The 20616-nt window shown below is 50.3% G+C and overlaps 2 protein-coding genes across 5 annotated transcripts in view; both read right to left on the bottom strand.

Annotated features, from left to right (window-relative positions):
• Positions 1 to 297: 297 nt before the first annotated feature.
• LOC111157774 (SWI/SNF related, matrix associated, actin dependent regulator of chromatin, subfamily d, member 1) lies at positions 298 to 15547 on the bottom strand. Of its 3 annotated transcripts, XR_002641319.1 has the most exons (14): positions 15356 to 15547; positions 14526 to 14713; positions 14198 to 14240; positions 13981 to 14103; positions 13408 to 13530; positions 12058 to 12174; positions 10416 to 10517; positions 9962 to 10123; positions 9770 to 9867; positions 8039 to 8174; positions 6408 to 6530; positions 4727 to 4828; positions 3964 to 4600; positions 298 to 358 (listed from the first exon to the last, which is right to left on the bottom strand). XR_002641319.1 is itself a non-coding variant. In XM_022519394.1 (13 exons), exons 1-13 carry the CDS (start codon positions 15530 to 15532, stop codon positions 4547 to 4549), a joined length of 1548 nt encoding a protein of 515 aa, XP_022375102.1. In that variant the 5' UTR covers positions 15533 to 15547; the 3' UTR covers positions 2878 to 4546. The 3 variants fall into 3 exon arrangements, 2 of the variants coding, with proteins under 2 accessions (XP_022375102.1, XP_022375103.1); XM_022519394.1 differs by lacking the exon at positions 298 to 358 and having other exon boundaries at positions 2878 to 4600; XM_022519395.1 differs by lacking the exons at positions 298 to 358; positions 6408 to 6530 and having other exon boundaries at positions 2878 to 4600.
• Positions 15548 to 17332: 1785 nt separating this feature from the next.
• Positions 17333 to 20616, bottom strand: part of LOC111157863 (acid sensing ion channel subunit 1) — a 43514-nt gene continuing 40230 nt past the window's right edge. For both annotated transcript variants that reach the window (XM_022519561.1, XM_022519560.1), the window contains 5 exons: positions 20075 to 20228; positions 19560 to 19651; positions 18959 to 19038; positions 18766 to 18870; positions 17333 to 18614 (listed from right to left, as the gene is read on the bottom strand). In XM_022519561.1, coding sequence (XP_022375269.1) covers positions 18510 to 18614; positions 18766 to 18870; positions 18959 to 19038; positions 19560 to 19651; positions 20075 to 20228 — 536 coding nt within the window. In that variant the 3' untranslated portion in view covers positions 17333 to 18509. The remainder of the gene's footprint in view (positions 18615 to 18765; positions 18871 to 18958; positions 19039 to 19559; positions 19652 to 20074; positions 20229 to 20616) is intronic.

Raw genomic sequence — 20616 nt, 5'->3', positions numbered from 1 at the left:
GACAAGGTCATCTCAGGGACTCACCCTTGGGCCTCTCTCCTCACCTCAAAGGATCCTCACCTGAACGTCTTCCAGGAAGAGAAAATGGGAAAGGTCAGTTAGAAGCTCTGATGCCAAGTGGCCTACAATTTCCTTGCAGACTCCGGGCTTGGAGAAGAGGGCAGGAGAGAAAGGACTGCGGCTAAAGCATTCACTGTCCTCAAGAGGCTTTGAGCTTCCTTCAATTCTTTCTTGGGTTTCCCAGCTACCACACCAGGGGCTCCCTCAAGTCAGTGGTTAGTTTGCAAGAAGCCAGAAAGGGGTGGAGGGCAGGACGTGGGGCAGCTGTAACTTCTGTGGAGCTTTGTGTTCTCAGATCCTGTAAGAGAGTAAGTGGGGTGTGTGATTTGGGACTTGGGAAGAGGTTGGAAAGCACACACGGAGCAGTCCAGGACGCTATTATCACCCGCAGCCATCTGTTTGACAAACTGGTTTCTAGGCTGATCTGGAGTGGGGCAAATGCCCCTAACACGTCTGCTGTCTGTGCACCTTGGCCTAGAGGGCAGACCCACTGTCTGCTCACGTGTTGACCTCCTGGCTTGGCAGACTGCTGAGTGGGTGTTTCCATCCCTCGGGGCCCCTGCTGGCTGGCAACAGCAGTGAGCACTAGGCCAGAGAGGAGTCTGTGCGCAACCACTGAGTCAGGGTAAATAGGCCCAAGGGCAAGACTGTGGAGAAAAAAGGTTGTTCTAAGTTCCAGGGACCGCCCAGGAGGGGCCCACCGTATTCCCCTCCCATGGCCATGGAGTTCCTATCATAGGGGAGCATACATGAAGTTGGTAGTTGATGGTTTCCCTTAGGAGTAAAAATGCACCTGCCACAAAGCCAGCCTCCCACGGATCGCTCCATTATTGCACTGGTGCTGAGACAAAGGCACCAGTGCCAAGTGCCAGCTGGGAACACTGATTATGGGTGATGGAAGAGGAAGAATGCTTCTGTCCCTGGCGCATATGGTAGGAACCCCGGAGAATGGATGTTTATGCATAAAATAATCCCTTGTTTTTTGCCTAAATTCTCCCATCTCTCATTTTGCCCTTAAAATCATTTTCAGGGGCGCCTGGGTGGCTCAGTGGGTTAAGCCGCTGCCTTCGGCTCAGGTCATGATCTCAGGGTCCTGGGATCGAGTCCCGCATCGGGCTCTTTGCTCAGCAGGGAGCCCGCTTCCCTCTCTCCCTCTCCGCCTGCCTCTTTGTCTACTTGTGATCTCTCTCTGTCCAATAAATAAATAAAATCTTTAAAAAAAAATCATTTTCAGTAGTATGGAGACCCAGAATTTGTGCATTTATATAGGAATAAAGAGTGTGCAGTCTCAGAATTGGCTCATCACAGAAGTTATCTGTACTACTGGAGCTCTTTTCCCAAGAGCGAACTGTAGATTATTTGCTTGAAATTAATAATGGTTCATCAGCCATCCATTACACATGTAATTAGCCTGGATAAAAACAGATGCCATTTCAACGTCCTTAACATCAATTTTTTCCACTCCCAAGTTATCACCCCCACACATTCTTTTTCCCTACTGAAGTCCCAACCCCCAAGTTCCAAATCGGGAACAAGTTGTAACCTGGGTGGGTTCGATTGCCTGCAAGGCAGTACGTTCGTGGGTGTTCCCATGCACGAAGGCAAAGGTTAATTTTTTACTACAAGTTTGGAATGTGGTTGCACTCATCCTACATTCTAAACCCCCTTCTTGGGTAGAATCAACCTAGATAACAGCACCAAGGAGACAAGTATGAGCCACCAGGTGAGAAGCGAGTACATTATGATGGGAACTGCAAAATTTCATGCTTCTGTTAACACACCAGTCCTGAGCGGTATTCCCTACTGTGCCGATGGGCAGGTTTGCTGTAGCATGAAAATCACATGGTACTTCCATGCTGGTCTTAAGAACTGAAATCTCAGGAAGCCTGGGTGGCTCAGTCGTTAAGCAGTTGCCTTTTGCTTAGGTCATGATCCTAGGATTCTGGGATGGAGCCCTCCTCCCTCAGGCTCCCTGCTCACAGTGGGGAATCTGCTTCTCCCTCTCCTGCCTGCTGCTCTGCCTAGTTGTGCTGTCTCTCTGTCAAATAAAATCTTTTTTTTTTTTAAAGTATCTTATTTATTTGACAGAGAGAGAGATCACAAGTAGGCAGAGCAGCAGGCAGAGAGAGGGGGGAAGCAGGCTCCCAGCTGAGCAGAGAGCCCGATGCGGGGCTCGATCCCACAACCCTGAGATCATGACCTGAGCCGAAGGCAGAGGCCCAACCCACTGAGCCACCCAGGTGCCCCCAAATAAAATCTTTTAAAAAAAGAACTGAAATCGCTCAGGGCGATGGAAGTGGAACCTTAAGAGGATTGACAGGCAGAGTCACACAGATGTCTTCAGCTGAGCAGGCCCTCATAGAGGGAAACCCTGCAAGGAACTCGCCGACAGGTGGCTCAGGATCAGCAAGCCTAAGGAATGGCAGGTGCCCCCAGGCCGTGCTCTCAAGCCAGCGGGTGCCACAGGGAGCTCAAGATAAGGGGGATGATGGCAGTGCCACTGTCTTGTGGTACCTCCCTACCGAGAGCTGGGGGCAGGACTCTCAGATTCAGTGAGGAAGTCCAATAATCCCAACAGTACCCGGCTTGCTTGGACTACTGGGCTGACAGAACAAACTCGAAGGTGAGAACTGGAGGTCCACAGGGTAGAAACCTTGTTTTCCACCATATCCATAGTGCTTAGCACCACAGCTGGCACACAGCAGGTGCTCAATAAAGTTATTTAAATAAAATGAAAAGACACCATGAGCGTGGCTAATGGTATCAGACAAAGAGCCCAGGGAAGAGCTCTCCCTCAGTAGGTAGGGGGACCCATCCTTCAGAAGATTCTTTTATTAAAACTGGGTGACATCGGTAAGGGGACAGTACAAAAAAAATTTTGGTCCATGAAAAAAACATAATAATTCAGTTAATAAAAACAGTTATCTTCAACAGGGACAGTGTAGGAGTGTTGAACTTCCTTCTCATGGTTCCAGCCCCAAGGACAGAGGTTGTCCAGTGTCTGTGGGGAGAACCTTTTAAGGGAGGGATGGGATAATGGGAGGAGGGGAAAGATGGGGAGAAAATTCTGTCCCCGGTGTGGAAGAGGCGGAGCTATGGGGCTGGAGGATGTGCTCGCAGGAGCCTGAGGAGGGGGTGGGGAAGCAGGGGCTTTGTCAGTTCTGTGGGTTTAGAGCCCAGGCTGAACGGAATTCCCCCTCTGTGCCCAGCTGTCTCCCACCCTGCTATGTTGAATCTGCGAGCCTGGGATATGCTAACTTGGGGGTGATACAACCTGGAAGAAGAATCTGAGGCTCTCCTGGAAAGATGCAAAACCATCTCAGTTCCAAGGGGCCAAGATCACAAGGTCCTGCTGCTACCTGAGGGGTCTGAAGCTTTGAGGGCAGGGGCTGGGGAGTCACAATCCTGTGAGGCAGGGAGAGGGAAGAGTCACAAACCCAACTCAGAGCTATTCGCCAGCCCTAGGCGCTTTCACTCCTCAGTGCCCTAGAAGTCACCAGTGGGTGTCAACTGGGCAGACAAGGGACAGGAAGACAGGGACGGCCCAGGGCTTTTACCCGTTTGATTTCAGGCCTGTTTCTCCGTGAAGGGATAGGGGAGGCAGGGCGGAGTGAATAAATGAGTCACGCCTCCGAGCAACACCAGGAAGGAACAGCGTCCGCCAGCAATGACAATACCCCAGGTTAGGTCCCTGGGGCTCTGACAGGGAAAGGCAAGGCTCCCCCCCCAAATGCCCTGCGTTTGGACAGATCGATAGCAGGGAATCCTAAAAACAGCAGCTACAGGGAGTGTGCTGGGAGGGAGCACTAGTTAAAGAACAAACTCCAATACTGATGTGGACCCCTACAAGGGAGTAAGAGAAGCACTGAGACAGCAGGCCGATCCAGAGGGCTGCGGACTGACCTGGGGCTCAGTGGGGCCCAAGAACCAGGGTTCCTTTAGTGCTAGAGGGCAACAAGTAAAGGGAGAGTGTGCTCCAAACCTGTGGAGGGAAGGAAGGGAGGAAATTGGATTCTGTTATCTGGAGAGCCAAGATCAACTAGCTTATAGAGTGCCCCCAGGCCTGAGTCTCAGAGAAGGGGCTAAAGCTCCCAACTCCTGGGTCTCTGAAGGGCAGGATCAGTATAGCTGGTCCCCTTGAAGACCACCTGGCCTTAGGCCCAATCCAGTCAATGCACTGATTACCACTACAAGTTCTCTCTCTAACACTACCTAGAGGTCCTATGTAGACCAGGGGAGGGTAGAGGCACATGGGAACTTTGTGGGGCAAAGGGAAGCTGGGGGACAGGAAGGGATGGGGTGGGAGAAGAGGGTGACAGGTGTCTTGTGAGACAGAAATGTGAGACCCTCTTCATTCTGGTGTTGTCCTCGAACCAACAGCATCCCCTGGAAGGCCCCAAGCAAAACCAAGGCAGGTGCTATGAGGCAGGCAGCTCAGGGCCCAAATACGAATCGGTGCAGCCCAACCAGGGCTGTGGGAGAGGCCCTATGTGTTTCGGATTCCCAGGGCCTGCTCTAATTCTTGTCGTCTCTGCTGCACCTAGAGAGCAAACAGTGGAGAGAGTAGAGGATGAGACAAACCAGAAGTTGGCATCTCCTACCACTGGCCCCCATCCGGAGTTCAGACCCCTGGCTTTTCATCAGTTTCCCACGCCCAGGCGCCTACCTTGGAGTAGAAGTATCGGCACACAGCCTCCTGAGCCCAAGGCTGGAAGTAAAACTCGGCTCGGCGCTCTTCCTCTGGGTTCCCCACCACATCGGTCATGGTCTGGGGGATATGGGAGAGGGAAGAGAGAGGAGAACAGACTTGTCTTGTTCTCCCTCCCACCTGTTATGGATTGAACTGTATCCCCCCAAAAGATGTCAAAATCCTAACCCCCAGGACCTAGGAATGCGATCTTACTTGGAAATAGGATCTCTGTGATGATCAAGTTAAGATAAGGTCATTAGGGTGGGCCCAATCCAACACGACTGCTACCCTTACAAAAAGGGGGAACTTGGACACAGAGACAGACATGCACAGAGGGAAGATGATGCGAAGACACTTGGAGAACACCCATCTGCAAACCAAGGAATGTGTGAGGCTACCATAAGCTAGGAGAGAGGCCTGGAACAGATTCTCCCTCACAGCCCTCGGAAGGAAACAACCCTGCCAACACCCTGACTGTAGACTTCCAGCCTCCAGATAAAAATAAATTTTTGTGTAAGGCACTCAGTTTGTGGTACTTTACTACGGCGGCCCTCGCAAACTACTAACACACGACTGAAGCCACCCCCTGCTATCAATGAGTCCTTGCTCCGTTCAGGGACCCTTTCTGGCACCCTGATCCCTTGCTCCTCTGCTCAGTCTCCGTAATTAGTCAGTCACCTTGCACAGGAAAGGAGAAAACCAGGGGCACGTTTCCCTCATTCAATGCTCACCCCCACCTCCTTGCCTGAGCTTACGGTGCTCCCCTCTTTGAGAAACAGCTCAAATCCCAAATTCACCAGGGGGCATTCCCCAGCTGTTCCAGCCTCACCCACCTCCCTTCTCCCTTGAATGATCTCGGTGATAGTGGTGAGTTCGGATAACATCTCACATGATTTACAACTTTTTAAATCAGATCAGTCGGTTCCCTTCCCCTCAAAAGAAAATAACCTGGTCTGAAACAATCCTTTCTTTACTTTTGCTAATAACTTCCTTGCTCTGCCCCCCACTCCTGTCTATCAAAACCTTCATTCTGTACAACTCCTCAGAGTGCCTATTTACTAGAAGGGATGCTGCCCAATTCGTGAGTTATTAAATAAGACCAATTACATCTGCACATTTTAACTAACTAACTAACTGCATAAATCTTCACAGCCTAGGGGCATCTGGGTGGCTCAGTGGGTTAAGCAACTGCCTTCGGCTCGGGTCATGATCTTGGGGTCCTGGGATCCAACCCTGCATCGGGCTCTCTGCTCAGCAGGGAGCCTGCTTCCCCCCCCTCTCTCTCTGCACTTGTGATCTCTCTCTCTCTCTCTCTCTGTCAAATAAATAAATAAGTAAATATCTTAAAAAAAAAAAAAAAAAATCTTCACAGCCTAGTCTCTCCAAACAGAATGCAGACCACTTTGAAAGCAGAGATCCAGTTTTGCACTCTGCACCCACTACGATACAGTACACAGTGACGCCTCCAAGTACTAGAGAAACACTTGGCGGTTCCACCTCCATTTCCCTACTTGATTGTAAAATGGACCCAAGAGCAGGCTAAAGACAATCTGGTCCTTCACCTCCCCCTCTGGCTCTTCTATCAGATACTACAAAAATAAAGCAAATGTGTGCCTCACCAACCTAAGTCCCTATGCACCTTTTGTGGGTTCTTTACCTTGAGGTCCCGGCACTGGGACTGTAGCCAATCATTGATGAAACCCTGAGGGTCCCTGGCGAAGCTCAGCATGAATTCCCGCTGGGTCTTCAGCTGATTGATAGTTTCTATTGTCTCATGGATCTGAAAGGAAAAGAAAGAAAGTCCTAACATTTCGGACTGGGAAGTGCAAAGTTACAGGGCAGACAGTATCTGCCATCTCCCTGTGCTGCCGCTCCCAACACAGGCCCAGACTGTTGCCCCAAGCCCCAGCTACTCCGGCACTCGGCATTCTCTGAGCAGGTCTATGCACGGTGTCACACACCCCACATGGTGAAGTTTTCCTTCTGGTCCCCACAATGTCCACTATAGGGGAAGCCACACGGTGAGTACTTAATCCACGGCACAAATAAAGGCAAAAACACTCGGAGGTAGGAGCAGTGGTACAGACAGCTGTCTCAAAAGCTATGGCCCGGGGGTCTGTTCCTGGCCTTCTCTCATCATCCGTACTCTTCCTGGCAGCTTCCTTCACCGACAGATCTCCCGTTACCACTGACAGGTGCTTGAGTCCTCAGTCTAGAGACCAGTCCCTTTGCTAAACTCTAACCACTCCAGCTGTCTGACATCTCAAAGCATCTAAACTCTCCAAAACGAAATCTACGACCTCTCCCCCAATACTCACTTCTGCTCTCCTGCTGCCAATCTGGACGAACACTCCCATGCACCCGAGCTAAACCCCTGGGAGTCACAATGCCTCCTTCTCCTTCAAGCTGCTCCCCACCACCCCAACCTGAACCGTATCCAGTCTCTTCCGTTCCACTTGGACACCTCTCAGATCTGTCTACTTCTCATCCTGTCAGTACCACAGATTCTGACCTCTACGCATCTCCCATGTGTTACTGCACTGGCCTCCTAACTGGCTTCCTGCCTCCAGATCTGCCCCTCTTACAACTCGCTCTCTGCTCTCCTGCCAGCGATCATTCTAAATGCAAAGAGCACCACTGCCTCCAGGCTTTGGGACAAAAGAGAAACTAGTTTCCCTGTACTGAAGCGTCTTCGTGGTTAGGCTCCTGTCTCCCTATCAAGCTCCCTTTCCCCAAACTTCCCATCCCGAGCACTCTGAAACAGATCTAGTAAACGGCTTATACTTCTTGAACACACTTCTATCTCATTTTTCAACTTTTACATACCCTGTTCCCTCTTTCTGGAAAGTCCTCTGCCTCCCACACCCCTTTGATTAACTCTCATTTTGTCCTTCAAGATTTAGTTGGGGCAGCAACTCTTTCAGGAAAGCCTTCCTGTTGTGTTTCTTCGAGTTTTCTGGCTTTACCTGCGTGGACTATGTCTAACCAGGGTAACAGCAGGAACGGTAGCAGTTACCATTTGTTTTCATGTGCCAGATATCGTGTCTTTACGTATACTGCCGCACTGAATCCTCCTAACCTTATAAAAAAAGCGACAGTCTCTATTTCACAGTTCAAAACTAAGGCTCAAAGCTCTTCAAAGTTACAGGCATAATTCTAGCATCCAGCTCCAACCGGCACCTGTACAGGCATATACTAAGTGTTAATACATTCGGAACCAATGCTAAGAATCAAAAGACAGCCTATGAGCTGTGGCAGAGGGCTGCTACCCAGGGCAGGGGCCCCTACCTTGTTGTCTAGGGTAGCAATCTCCTGCTGGCTGGCAGTAGATAGCAGGAAAGAATTCATCTGGGTCTTCAAAGTATCATCCACTTCCACATCGATGTCATAACAAGCAGTCTTCTTCTGATCATTTGGGTCAACACTGGGGAGGAAACCAGAGGGGCCTGGTAAAGGGCTTATCCCCTAAGCCCTATTTACACAAGATCCAGAAGAAGGCCTGAGAATGAGGGTAAGGGGTTGACTGCAAAAAGGTACAAGAGAACTTTTGCATATTAACAGAAATTTCTTGTATCCTTCTTGCAATGGTAGCTACATGGTGTTACACTGGACAAAGTCTCAAACTATACTTCAAGTGTGTGTGACCTACTATATATAAACCCCAACAAAGCTACTGTATATTTTTTAAATCAATGGTAAAAATTCAAATGGTACAAAAGATATCCAGTGAAAATGAAGTTTCTCCCTTCCCAAATGAAAGTACTTCTATAGTATCTTATACATCTTTCTCCCCGTTAAACTAAAATTGGCCCTGAAAGTAAATCCAAATAAAACACAAACCATACAAAATAAGTTAAAAAAAAAAAAAAAGGCTTAACTTTAAGCACAGAATACAGGACACATCAGCTATTAATGATCCAACATATAAGTCCTAGCAGTTACTAGTGGCTGAGTGATGGTGCAGGATAGAAAGGAAAGCCTCTATTGGAATTAATACAGAGTGAGGGAAAGAAGGCAAAGACTACAGCCAGCCACCTGCGCTCTGAGGAGGAGGACGGGCATTCCTTCACTCCGTATCTAGTGAGACGCATTGCCCATCCATCTTCCGAACAAAACAGTGAAAGGAGATGAAGGAATTGTGGAGTCTCAGGTTGGAATGTTTTACCATCCACACAGGAGATAGGAGCCCAACCATGATGGTCTGGTAAATGTCTAACAACTGATTTTCCAAAAGAGGAGGTAAAAAGGCCAATCTGTAGCATGTGCTGATCTCTGTGGTTTAAATACTCCCAACGTGGTTGAGTTCAAGCTGTCAACGTTATGTCACTGATCAAGGAGCTGGGATGAGATGTGCAGTAACTCATCCTAACACATTATGCCCCTTTGCTTTTCCGAAAGGTCTACGGTAGTTTTTCAGGAGGATTTTCCTGGTTAGGAAGACAGGCGAGAAGCCAAACCTGTGCTCACCATCGGTGTGGCAGCAGCATCACAGAGGCAGTGCGCACCCCGAGCAGGAGGGGGCGCGCGCAAGCTCCTTCTCTGGGAGAACTATAGCATCTCAGCAGTAAGCCACCACAGCTTTGACTTGTGTCTGTGAGCACGTGGACTTTATTTCTATTTATTTTGAGCGAAAGAGGTCCTTTTGGGGGCCCGGGACGCTCAAAAACGTTTTCATATAAGTGAATGGTAATTGCTTTCTTGCTTTACGCCATTTTAGCTTGCAAAAGTCTTCACAGGAACTCTCTATTTTTGGATATCAGGGGAAATGGACTATTTCCACTACACATACGAATAGACAGAAGTAACCCCACAAACACAAATACTAGTAAGATGTAATAAAATAATTAAGAAATAATGAGTTTTGGGGTATACATTACCCTTCTTTTCACTAAACTGTAAGTTTAAATAATTTAAATCACCACTATCTGACAATCTACCTCCTGAAAATCGGACAACTGGCTGGTGAGAGCAGGGAGCAGCCCACTCTGGCACACCGCCACCTCGCCTACACCGACTTACCTGATGACATGATTGATGATGATGGGCTCTGGTGGCATGAGCAAGGCATGCAGCCGTTGAGGGATCTCTGAAAACTTCATACGTTGAGACTCAAAGATCTGTGTGAAAGAGGAAAGGCAGCTAGGAAGCTAGCATTTTGAGCACAACTAGTGCTCCACTGGACTCTGGCAAAAGCATGGGTCCTTTTCTTACCTGCTGGAGGTACTTGTCACAGATGACAAATTCCCGCTCGTGAGGGTCCTGGAGCTTATGTGTCTTAATATATTGCCACAGTGCTTGAATGATCACTGGACGGGTCTGGGTGTGGATGCCCAAGAGCCGAGCCAGGCGAGGATCTAATTTAAACTGGGGAGGCTGCAGAGAACCAAAGAGGATGGGGATGAAGCTAGTGAGCTGGGTCTATATGCACTTTGGGGTGCTCTAGCATGGCCATCCATTCAACATACATTAATGCACTACTTTCTCTGGGGCCAAAAAAAACACTAGGAGGAACTCAGAGATGACTATGCCCTTCTCCTTATATTTAGGGAGTTTATCGTCTGGTGACAAATTACCCACAACTAGACTTAAATTAAACCTCTGAGTATCAGGCTGCTGATGGGAGGTGGCTGTGAAAGCTGGGTCCCATGACATCACCCCAGAATACCTGGTAGTCCAGCATCAGGAGGACGGTACACCGTACATTCACGTCTCCTGGCCGCTTCACCTGGAAGCCATCCGTCTCCTGGGTAGTGGCGGTCCTGTGCCACTACAGAGAGGAAGATGTCAGGGGGTGCTCTCCCAGAGGAAGAGCTGGGGTGGGAGGGAAGAGCGTCTGTAATGACTGAATATTCAACTTTGACTACTGAGGCTATTGGGGAAGAGCAACAGCATAAGACATTTCTAAACATTCCATAAAGCTCTGGGATTACTGTATGCACATAAACAGATTAACCCTTGATTCTGTTTAGGGTCACATTTAAATTAGCCTAAATATTCCGGGGTAATTTTATCCACAAAATGGATAATATATATGTGCACAGAAAAACAGTATGGCTGCCATTATTTGAATACTTACTATGCTCAAAAGCCTTCTAAGACATTTACCTGGGATTATCTCATTTAATTCCCACAATATCCACATAAGATAGACACAATTAAACCTATTTTACAGATGAGCAAACTAATGCTTAGAAGAGTGGAGTGACTTGCCTAAGGTCAAACAACCACAAAGTGGTGGTGCTGTGATTTGAGCTCTGGTGTGTCTGATTCTAAAGCCCATGTTCTTAGCCACCATACTCTACTGCTATAAAGTCAAGTTAAATATATTTACAAATTTCTATTGATTCTATGACTTACTTCCCTTAATAGATGGTAAAGACCTTCCCATGTCTCTTAGTGGTTGAGGATAAGGGGCTGCGGCTACACTGGCAAAGAAAGGAGCAGGTTAAGTTCACTCAGAGAGCTGGACTGTCTCATTCTGTTTTGACTGTACCCCAAAGAACACTGTCGCTAACATGGTCTTCAGGACATCTTGTAACCAGGTTTTATAACAAAGGATTTCTGATGATGTGGGATGTGAATCTAAACAGAACAAGAACCAAAAGAAGTCCCAGATCGATCGGTCTATCTATCTATCTATCTATCAATCCTTGCCAGGATTGAACCCTATTAGTTAACCCCCTTAATTACAGCACCTGCTATCAGGAAAAAGTATGAGTAGGGTATGGATAGCCACATCTCACCATTATTAATAAGTAAGATGCAGAGATGACCTGGAATGCTTAAGAGGCCTCCGTTAGAATTTCTCTTAGGGCAGCAACCAAGATAATGACATTAAAAAGGTGGGACAAGTCAGACTGCAAGAGCTCTTGGATTCAGGGGCGCTTGGGTGGCTCAGTCGTTAAGCATCTGCCTTCAGCTCAGGTCATGATCCCTGGGTCCTGGGATCGAGCCCTGTATCAGGCTCCCTGCTCAGCAGGAGGCCTGCTTCTCCCTTTCATTCTCCCCCTGCTTGTCTTCCCTCTCTCACTGATCTCTCTGTTAAATGAATACATAAAATCTTAAAATCCTAAAAAAAAAAAAAAAAAAATCTTAAAAAAAAAAAAAGAGCTCTTGGGTTCAAACAGTACCAGAACTAAACAGCTAGTGCCACCCGGAGGTCAATGTGCAAACTGCAAGGGTAGTACTGTATGGGGGGTGGGGTGGGACCCTTTATACCTCCCCCTCTCCCTAAACATTAAAGTTTGGCTCACAAGTCCATCGTCCTCCAGTCATGGAATCAAAGCCTACAGGAGAGAACTACTCACTTCCACCAGGTGGTTGTCTGGCCCATACAGGTCTTTGTCCAGTTCGATCACCAAGGACTTAAAAAAGGAAGAGAATTTCCTCTTTTGTTTGGTGGCATCATATTTGGACAAGGCTGACTAGAAGAGAGAGAGGAGGGATCATGTTAGAAAAGGCCAGAAGAAATTCTTCAAGACAAAGTCCCATTAAAAAGGAACCCACAACAGAATGGGAAAAAACTCAAAAATGTCTTCTGGGGGTGCCTGGGTGGCTCAGTGGGTTAAAGCCTCTGCCTTCGGCTCAGGTCATGATCTCAGGGTCCTGGGATCGAGCCCCGCATCGGGCTCTCTGCTCAGTGGGGAGCCTGCTTTCCTTCCTCTCTCTGCCTGACTCTGCCTACTTGTGATCTCTGTCTGTCAAATAAATAAATAAAATCTTTAAAAAAAAAATGTCTTCTGAATCTTTCCCAGGAGATGACAAGGTCGGTGTCTGGGGGTATTAAACCAATCAGGGTGGCCACAGAACCCTGAAGAAGCAGCCAATTACATGTACAGGGTCACTGACTTACCCACTCTTACCCTTCCCTAAGGGAAATGAGGCAAGTTTAGCCAAACCATTGCCCGTAACAAAGCGAGTCTGAACAGACAAAAGTCTGACTCTAGAGAGGAAATGAATCACAGGCAATAAGCAGCCAGAACAAAAACAGCTTTATTTGGATGGAATGACACCACCAGCAGATGGACTGGACCTATATAGAGAAGGAAGCTCTGACATGGAGCCCCAGTTCTCCTGCAAAAATGTATTCAAATTAGTTTGCCTATGAACAGCTAAAAATAGAGAGTGCAAGGAATGGCAGGTGAGCTTCTGGGGTAGGAAGTTTGGGGGCTAACATCTATCAGCAGATGTTCCCCATGAAGCAAAGAGAACGAGCCCACTTAAACTGTGAGAGGTCTCCAATGAAAGCTGGGAAGGTGGAGATACCACAGTGGGAATCAAGGACCTCAAAGACTCAAAGAGAAAAGCATGTCTTCAAGTGCTAAGTGCAAACTCACTTGATTTTAAAGAAACAAAAACCAAAAACTGAATAATCTGCAGATGCTAAGTCCAATGGCCAGCACCATCAGGAGGAAGGTAAACAACAAATCAAATCCCAGAACAATAAGGTTCTCAATATGATACCACAGCAAGGGCCAAGCTATGGGAGCCAGACACAAAGAACCATTGTCTTTTAGTGCAGGGAACACAGTGACCCTCTCCCTGCTGTTCCCAACAGGAGCTGTGAGCACCAGTCAGGCTTCCTGCCAACCAGACAACACTGCTTGCTCCGGGCAGCTCCCACCCTAGACGTCAACCACAGTGGACTTTGAACTCACATCCTCCAAGAGCCGTCCTTCTACCCGAAGTTCCCAGGAAGCCACTGTCCCTTCCCCATCCTCGGCATCTGACTTAGCCGGGTTGAAAGTGTTAGAAATGAAAATTCGCAGCTTCCGTTTTTGCTGAGGAAAGCAGAAACAGGATTGATGGTGGTTTGATATTGAAGATACGAATTTCCCTAAACCCCCAAATTACTCCTAACAGACTGGCTTACTATCTACACAGTCCCTGGGGTGGGTGAATAGAGAGTCCATCTAGAATACAGGCCACTGGCCTGAGTGCAAGTGCATACACAAGGACGCCAAACAGACAAAGTCACAGAAGGCGCCACGTTCCCAAGGTAGCAGAGCAGTTATGCCAAAAACACGGTCAGGGTGTATTTCTGTTGCGAGAGATACCAAACGCCCCTCCCCCTTTGCTGTTCAGTTCTAATGTAATTCTCGTAGGCGGAAGGGAGATGTAATTTAAATGCCAAAGAGAGCTATGCTGCGCCTTTGATTTCTCATCCTAAGCCTACTGAAGGTTCTGGAGTCCTCGCCTTTGGCTCTCTGCCTAGCACACTTCTGCATTACCTTGATGGGACGTTTCAAGGCCTCCTGGATATCTAGCCGTTTCCTCATGATAGTCTGGTCCAGCTTCCTTTCAAAAGCCAAGAGATCCATATATGCCTGGGATTCTGGTACCAGTTCACGAATCTTGGGAACAAAAAGATACCACTGGGATCTAGGGCTGACCACTTCTATTTTCAATTTCAGCACATCCTCAAGAAGACCTATAGCCTGGACTCACCCTTTGAGGTAGAATTTTGTCAGCCATCTTCTTTTTCTTTGCACTGTTTGGAATAAATACTGTTATCAGGTTGGGATGGAACTAGCCAGAACATGAAGACAGACTGGTCAGCACCACCGTTTATGGGAAAATGAAGGGACTGCAAAGCGTCTCTCAAATCAAAGACACTCCGCCCACCCCCACCCCCACCCATGTGAAGCATTCTGAAGAATGAGCACCCATCTGCTGACACCGCACCACCACTTCTGGGTTCAGGTTCTCCCATCACCTATGTCCTCATGGGCTGCCTCCCTCCTTCCCTCCCTCCCGCGCCCCAGGGTCATCTTACTTGTGGTTTCGATTTTGGACCGCCTGCTGCTGGACCTGCTGTATCTGCTGAGGTGCAGGTCTCTTGCGGGACTGGTCCATCCCTGACTGGGCCAGGCCAGGTCGGACTGAGGGGTTCCCCCCATAGCCAGGGGGTCCCATGGAAGGTCCCTGAGGTGTCATTCGGCTGCCTGGCAGCATACCTGGTCTCTATGGAGAGGAGAGGACCCAGAGATGTCATGGCTTCCCTACTAATCCCACCAAGAAAAAGTGGGAGATGCCTGAGTTCTTTCAATGAACAAAGCTGGGGTTGGGGTGGAGCACAATGGGAGGAGAGCCCTCTGTCTCCGAAATCCAGGTAACTGAAGCTTGCTGTACTCCAGGAATATAGCCCCAAAGCTAACAGACGGCCAGATTACACTCAAATGCTCCCCAGTCTATCCTGTATCTGACACATTAGGCATCTTCTTTAAGTCCCACATTTACTCAGATGGTACTGCCGGCTATTGGCTCCTTAGAAGCTGACCTCAATTTGCTAGCTACACCTATGTTCCTCCGGGTATTGGAGCTGCCCCAGCCCTTCTGCACTCCGGTCCTCACATGCCCACCTTTGGCCCCACTTCATCCCCGCTGTTTCTGTACCCTGACTCCCCAACGGAAACAATGATCCTAGGAGCAGGTGGGGATGCTAACGCCTCCCTTCCCTTCCTCCGCACTGCCTCCCCTCACCCCCAGTCAGGGCCCGAATCCCTCCCAGGAGAGTCCCTCCTACTTTTCCCCCACCCCTGTCACTCCCAGGCCCCCACTCGGCCCCGCCCCCGGCCCGCGCGCCCCTCCTCCTGCCCCACTCACCGGATAGGCCGCTCCGGGCATCGGGGAGCGGTACAGCCCTTGACCCGGCGCCGGGCCCATTCGCACGGGAGGCCCCGGAGTCCCGCCCGGACCCAGGGCAGCCGCAGCGCCCGCCCCTCCTGAGGCTCCGGCGCCGCCGCTCGGAGCCACAGACTGGAAACCCGCCCGGGCCGCCATCTTCCCCGGAGCCGCGGCTGCAGCCGCACAAAGAACCGGAACCGGAACTCCCCCCGCCCCCCGCGCGCCCCCCGCGCGCCCGTCTGTCCGCCCGGCCGGCCAGCCGGCACGGGAGGCTCAGGGCAGCGAGACTGTGGGCTAGAGAGGGGGGTAGACTAGCGGAAAAGGCGTGCCGACCACTCCCTCCTGTATTCGCGGTCCGGGAGGGAAGACCATAGAGAAGAACTCTGGGATAGAGAGGCCCTGTGAGCGCGCGCCCCCAGGCCGACGGGAGGAAGACAAGGCCCTGGAAAGGGGGACCACACCTCAGCCTCAGCGCTCTGATGACGGAGGTGATGGAATAACTGCTTCATGCAGGCACAGGAGATTTAACTTTCCAAAGTACTTTGTTTTTCGTTTCCTTCTCTTACTGCTGTAAGCCTGGGGGGCTGAAGAGGAGAATGCATTGTTTATTCCATTTTACAAACCGGAAAGCTGATCTTAGTGAATGACTTGGCAAAGATCAACTGCAAGTTAGCAGTATAGTCAAAGCCCAGAATCCAGATCTTCAGGCTCACAGCCCAGGGCTTGTTCCACAGATGCAGTGCCTCAATAACTACGCCAAACCAGAATTCGAACCCAACTTTGTCTCTGACCTCTAAAACCTAACCTGCTTCCAGATTTTATTTTGGATTTTGACCCTGTCCTCTCTCCAAAGAATCCTTTGTACTAGGACTTCTCTTTGGGACTTCTGTTGCCTTTGACCTCTCCCTCTTTCCCCGCCCATTGGTTGAAACCATTCCTGGTGCGGTGGCCAGTCTGCTCCACCCTAGGAGGACCAGAGTCTCCATGCTCAAGCCTCCTTATTTTTCCCTTACTGTTTGGCTCCAAGCTCAGCTCAACTCTAGGCACTTCGTGGGAAGGCCTAAACACTATTAAACTCTATTCAAATAAGAGAAAAATGACACTGAAGAGATGTTTGAAACCCAGTTTATTAGACCAGAGGCATGCGTCACCCATCGCCCTGCCTGCTGTTCCCCATCTGGCGCACACCCATTGGCCTTGCTCCTGCTTCCCTCTGGAGAGGTCTGATCTCCAAGGAACTTCTAGGAACCAAGAGTTCCCAGAAATCCCATAGCCTTACTCTCCAGCTCCAGGCCAATGCACAGTTGACCTGCAGAAGTCCTGTTCTAGGGTTGGAGACCAAGAGACAGTTGGGCAGAGAAGGCCTGGGAAGGGGTAGGGCTCTGGCCTAGGAGGAGTGCCTAGGGGGAGAGGGCATGGCAGGCCCTCTACCTCATTCATTTCTCATTAAGATAGGAAGAGAGGGACAGAACAGCAAAGCTTTCAACTACCCCTCTAGGCCTGTATTTTTCCCACCGTTACCAAACTGTACCTCACCAGAAAATATAAGTGGTGGTCTTGGGTATCAGTGGAGGAAAGGAGGCTTGGCACCCATTAGAAAGGAAAGGTCAGGGACTAAGGACCTCAACTTCTGCTTGTCAGCACCCCACTGTTCCAGCTACAAGAGTCACCAATCCACCACTCCCCTGTCTCTGATACCCTTGTTTTAGTGTGTAGAGCAGATCTCCATTCCCAGGTTGGGGGCTCTTGTCTGTAGCTACCCCTTCCCTGGGGAGGCCACAGTCAGCCAGGCAAAGGGCACTGGGATGGTCGAATGGGGAGGGAATGTTAAGGCTACAGGGACAGCATAGGGGGCCCGGGGTTGGCGGGAGACGGTGAGGCCAGAAAGAGGCAGAGCTTGTGATTCACAGCTTCCTTTATGTCGCCACCGAGACAGTGCGAAGGTTACAATGCGCGTGTCGTCTCCTTGTGCTTCTCAGAGGGATGTGTGTACACAGTACAGACACCAGGGGAGAGAGTCCAACTCTTTATACAGGCGAAGGCATTCAGAGACCAGGGAGGGAGTAGAAACACAGAAAGGGGAACTTTGGGTGGGAGGATGGTTCTTAGAGACAAGAGGGGATGGGGTAGAGACAGACAGAGTTAGGGGAAAGTATATACAGAGATATAGCAATATAGAGTCTGTATCATATAGAAATAGAAAATGCAGATGAGGTTGTTGAGAGAAGCAAATGAAGTTGGGGAAGAGGACTTGGGAGAGTTCCATAAGAAAATTTATGGATGTGGCCCTCTGCAGGGGCCCCTGGGAGAGGGACCAGTGAGGTTAGGCACCAGTGCCCCTCTCCCTGAGCTGGAAGCCAACCAGCTAGATCTTTCATGGGATGGTAGAGGAGTGCTACCTCTTGGGATTTCTCTCCAGCAGTTCGGGGTTGGGAGTGAACTTAAAGGTATCAGGATGCGGCCTACAGCACCAGGGCCACATCTTCTCCCCATCATCCACCACTTCAGGGGATCCCCCACCCTCAACTCCCCAGAGACTTCACATGTAAGGGGGGGATGGAGCTTAGGGTCTTAGTTCCCTCCTGGAGACTTGGGGTTGGGGGGGGTCACTGGGCTGAGAGGGTCTCTTAAGGCTGGGGAAGCCCCCCCCCCACTAGCCCTCCCCTTCAAGGTACATTCTCTGGTTTGGGGCCAAATTCCAGACCCCAAGGATCTCCTCCACCCCCCACTGGGAGGGGCTTTGGTGACTGGTGGCAGCAGAATGTAGGTGGACACTCAGATGACAGATAGCCAGACAGACAGAATTTAGGCTGGGAGCTGGGGGAGGCAGCATGGAGCAGAGAGGGGCAGCCTGAGGTCACCTGCCCCATTCTCTCTTTTTCGTTTAGTTTAGTTTAGTTTTTTTAGATTAGTTTCGGTAAAAATAAAAAGAATGGGATAGAGGCAGGGTGAGGGCTCTATGGTCAAGATTCCTTCCTCACCACAGACAAGAGGAAAGGACTGCCCAGGAGTGGGGTTCTACCTTGGGAGGGGGAGTGAGTCCCCAGGGCAGATTTTGGAGGGGCGCGGCCCAGGGCCCCCTTACTGTCCTAGCCCTCCCCACCTAGGCCTTTGGTACGGTGGCCTGCGGGGCTCAGCAGGTAAAGTCCTCAAAAGTGCCTCGGGCCGGATGGTGAGGTAGGATGTTGGCAGCGTAGGTCATCCCAGCAGGGTGGCCCCGGAGGCTCTCACACGGGTTCTAGGGGACAGGCACAGGACAGGGACTGATTATCAGAAAGGCCACAGGTGGTCCTGGGGCGTGGGGGAGGCAGAGGAGAAAAGGTGGCAAGGCGGGGGGACTTGGGGGGGGGAGGGCGGGGCTGGAGGGCACCTCTCTCTCGCTCCCTCACATGTCTTTTGACGTCATCCAGGCTAAGGGCCACGCCCTTGTCGGCGCTGCTCCTTTTGGCCTCCTTCTGGCACTTTCCTCTTCTGCACAGCTTGTGCTTAATGACCTGGGACGGAGGCGGGGCGGTGAGTGGTGGGACTGGCTGGAACCCCGCCCCTCCCCGTGACCCCACCCAATGCCCCGCCCCTGCTTACCTCATAGGCGTAGTCAAAGAGCTCCAGTACCGTGAGGATGCTGGCCCCAATGAACAGCCCCATCTGGCCCCCGATGTCACCTGTGGGTGTGGGGAGGCGGAGGGCGGAGGATCATGGGAAGGTCAGTGGTGTGAGGACACCACGGAGCAGCAGAGCTCTCTGGGACAGGGGTAAGCAAGTGGTATTTGCAGAAAGATCTACAGCCTTTGTACAGTAGGAGCACAAAGCAATTCTGGTGGGGTTCTTATTTTCTTCTCTATGTTTGTCTGCATTTTCCTACTTTTCTAAAGCGAACAGGTATTATTCAGAACATAGAAAATACCCCAACATTCATTCTCTGGGTAAATTTTCAAAGGTTTATGAAATAGTCCCCCATTCATGCCCACAGGACTATCTCTTCCACTTTCCCCTAAGAGAAGGTTCAGCCCCATCTTCCCACTACATACCAAGACAATAGAGTTTGGGGGGAGGCCCTAGGTGGGGGGTGGTGGTGGCAGGGGAAGAAGGAGCTTGTGGGACAGAGGTGGGCAGCCTCTTTGGGCGGTAGGGTGTCGCACCATGCCCGTGACATGGGAAGGGGACAGTGCCATAAGCAGCTCACCCAGGAGCCCTGCAATTTCATAGGCCTTCTTCTGCTCAATAGTCTCATAGTTGAGGACTTCAAAGAAAATGTCCAGCACCAGGATGTTCTCCCTGCAAAGGGGTTGGGGGAGGAGACCTAGGTTCAAGTCACATCTCTGTCCCTCGCTGACTAGGTGACCTTAGCAAGTAACCCTCTGTCTCCACATCCATAAAGTGAGATGTTGATGGGGGTACCTGCCTTGTAGAATTGTCGTGAGGATCAAAAGTGATGGCAAAAACAAAAAGACGCCCTGGGCACTGGCGAGCATGGAGTGATCTCAGAGCAGTGAGGATGAAGATACAGAATGAAGCATGAGAGGTGCTTCCTTTGCTTGTTCCAGCTTGATCTGCGCTCCATACCCATCCCAGACTCTTTGGTTGCCATCCTCTTGTCATCTGCACCTCCTCCTGTCTGCTGGCCCCCCAAAGCCCACTCAGACCCTTTACAGTCCCAGCCCAAAGGCCCTGCCCTGCCTGCATAGTCAGAGCCCTTACCCTATGTACTGCTCAGACTTGTTGAACTTCTTGGCGAGGTACTTGGCTGATGCTTTGCTGGGGATCTTGACCATGGACAGCTCCTTGCCATAGCGGGTTAGGTTGCAGGGCATTTCACATACACAGTACTCCTGGTCCTTCTCCACCAGGAAGTCTGCGCCCAATGGGGTGAAAGACACCAGATGAGTGGTGCCTTTCGGCCAGTACCTTCCCAACATGAACATCCTGGCCCTGTCCAAATGAAGCCTGGGCCCTTTCTCTTTTCTTGTCCTGTCCTTCACCTCAGCCCTTTGCCTGCCCCTATGCCCACCCTGGGCTGATCCTCCCCCAGACTTCTCATGGGTATTTCTCAATCCTTTATCTCATTGCCTCAGGGCCCTTGGGGGTCAAGCAGCTGAGATGCTGCTAAGAGAGGGGAGGGCCCCTCCCAGGTACACCTGCCCATTTTTCAGAGGGGATTTTAGGGATGCTGTTCCCAGCCTTGCTAAAGTCAGACACAAGAGGGTTCAAGTGAAGCCTGATCCAGGAGTTACTTGAAGCTT

The sequence above is a fragment of the Enhydra lutris genome, unplaced genomic scaffold (assembly GCF_002288905.1).
Source record: "Enhydra lutris kenyoni isolate GAN:26980312 unplaced genomic scaffold, ASM228890v2 scaffoldscaffold56, whole genome shotgun sequence".
In the NCBI taxonomy this organism is placed as follows: domain Eukaryota; kingdom Metazoa; phylum Chordata; class Mammalia; order Carnivora; family Mustelidae; genus Enhydra; species Enhydra lutris.
This window is presented reverse-complemented; position numbering and strand designations above follow the sequence as displayed.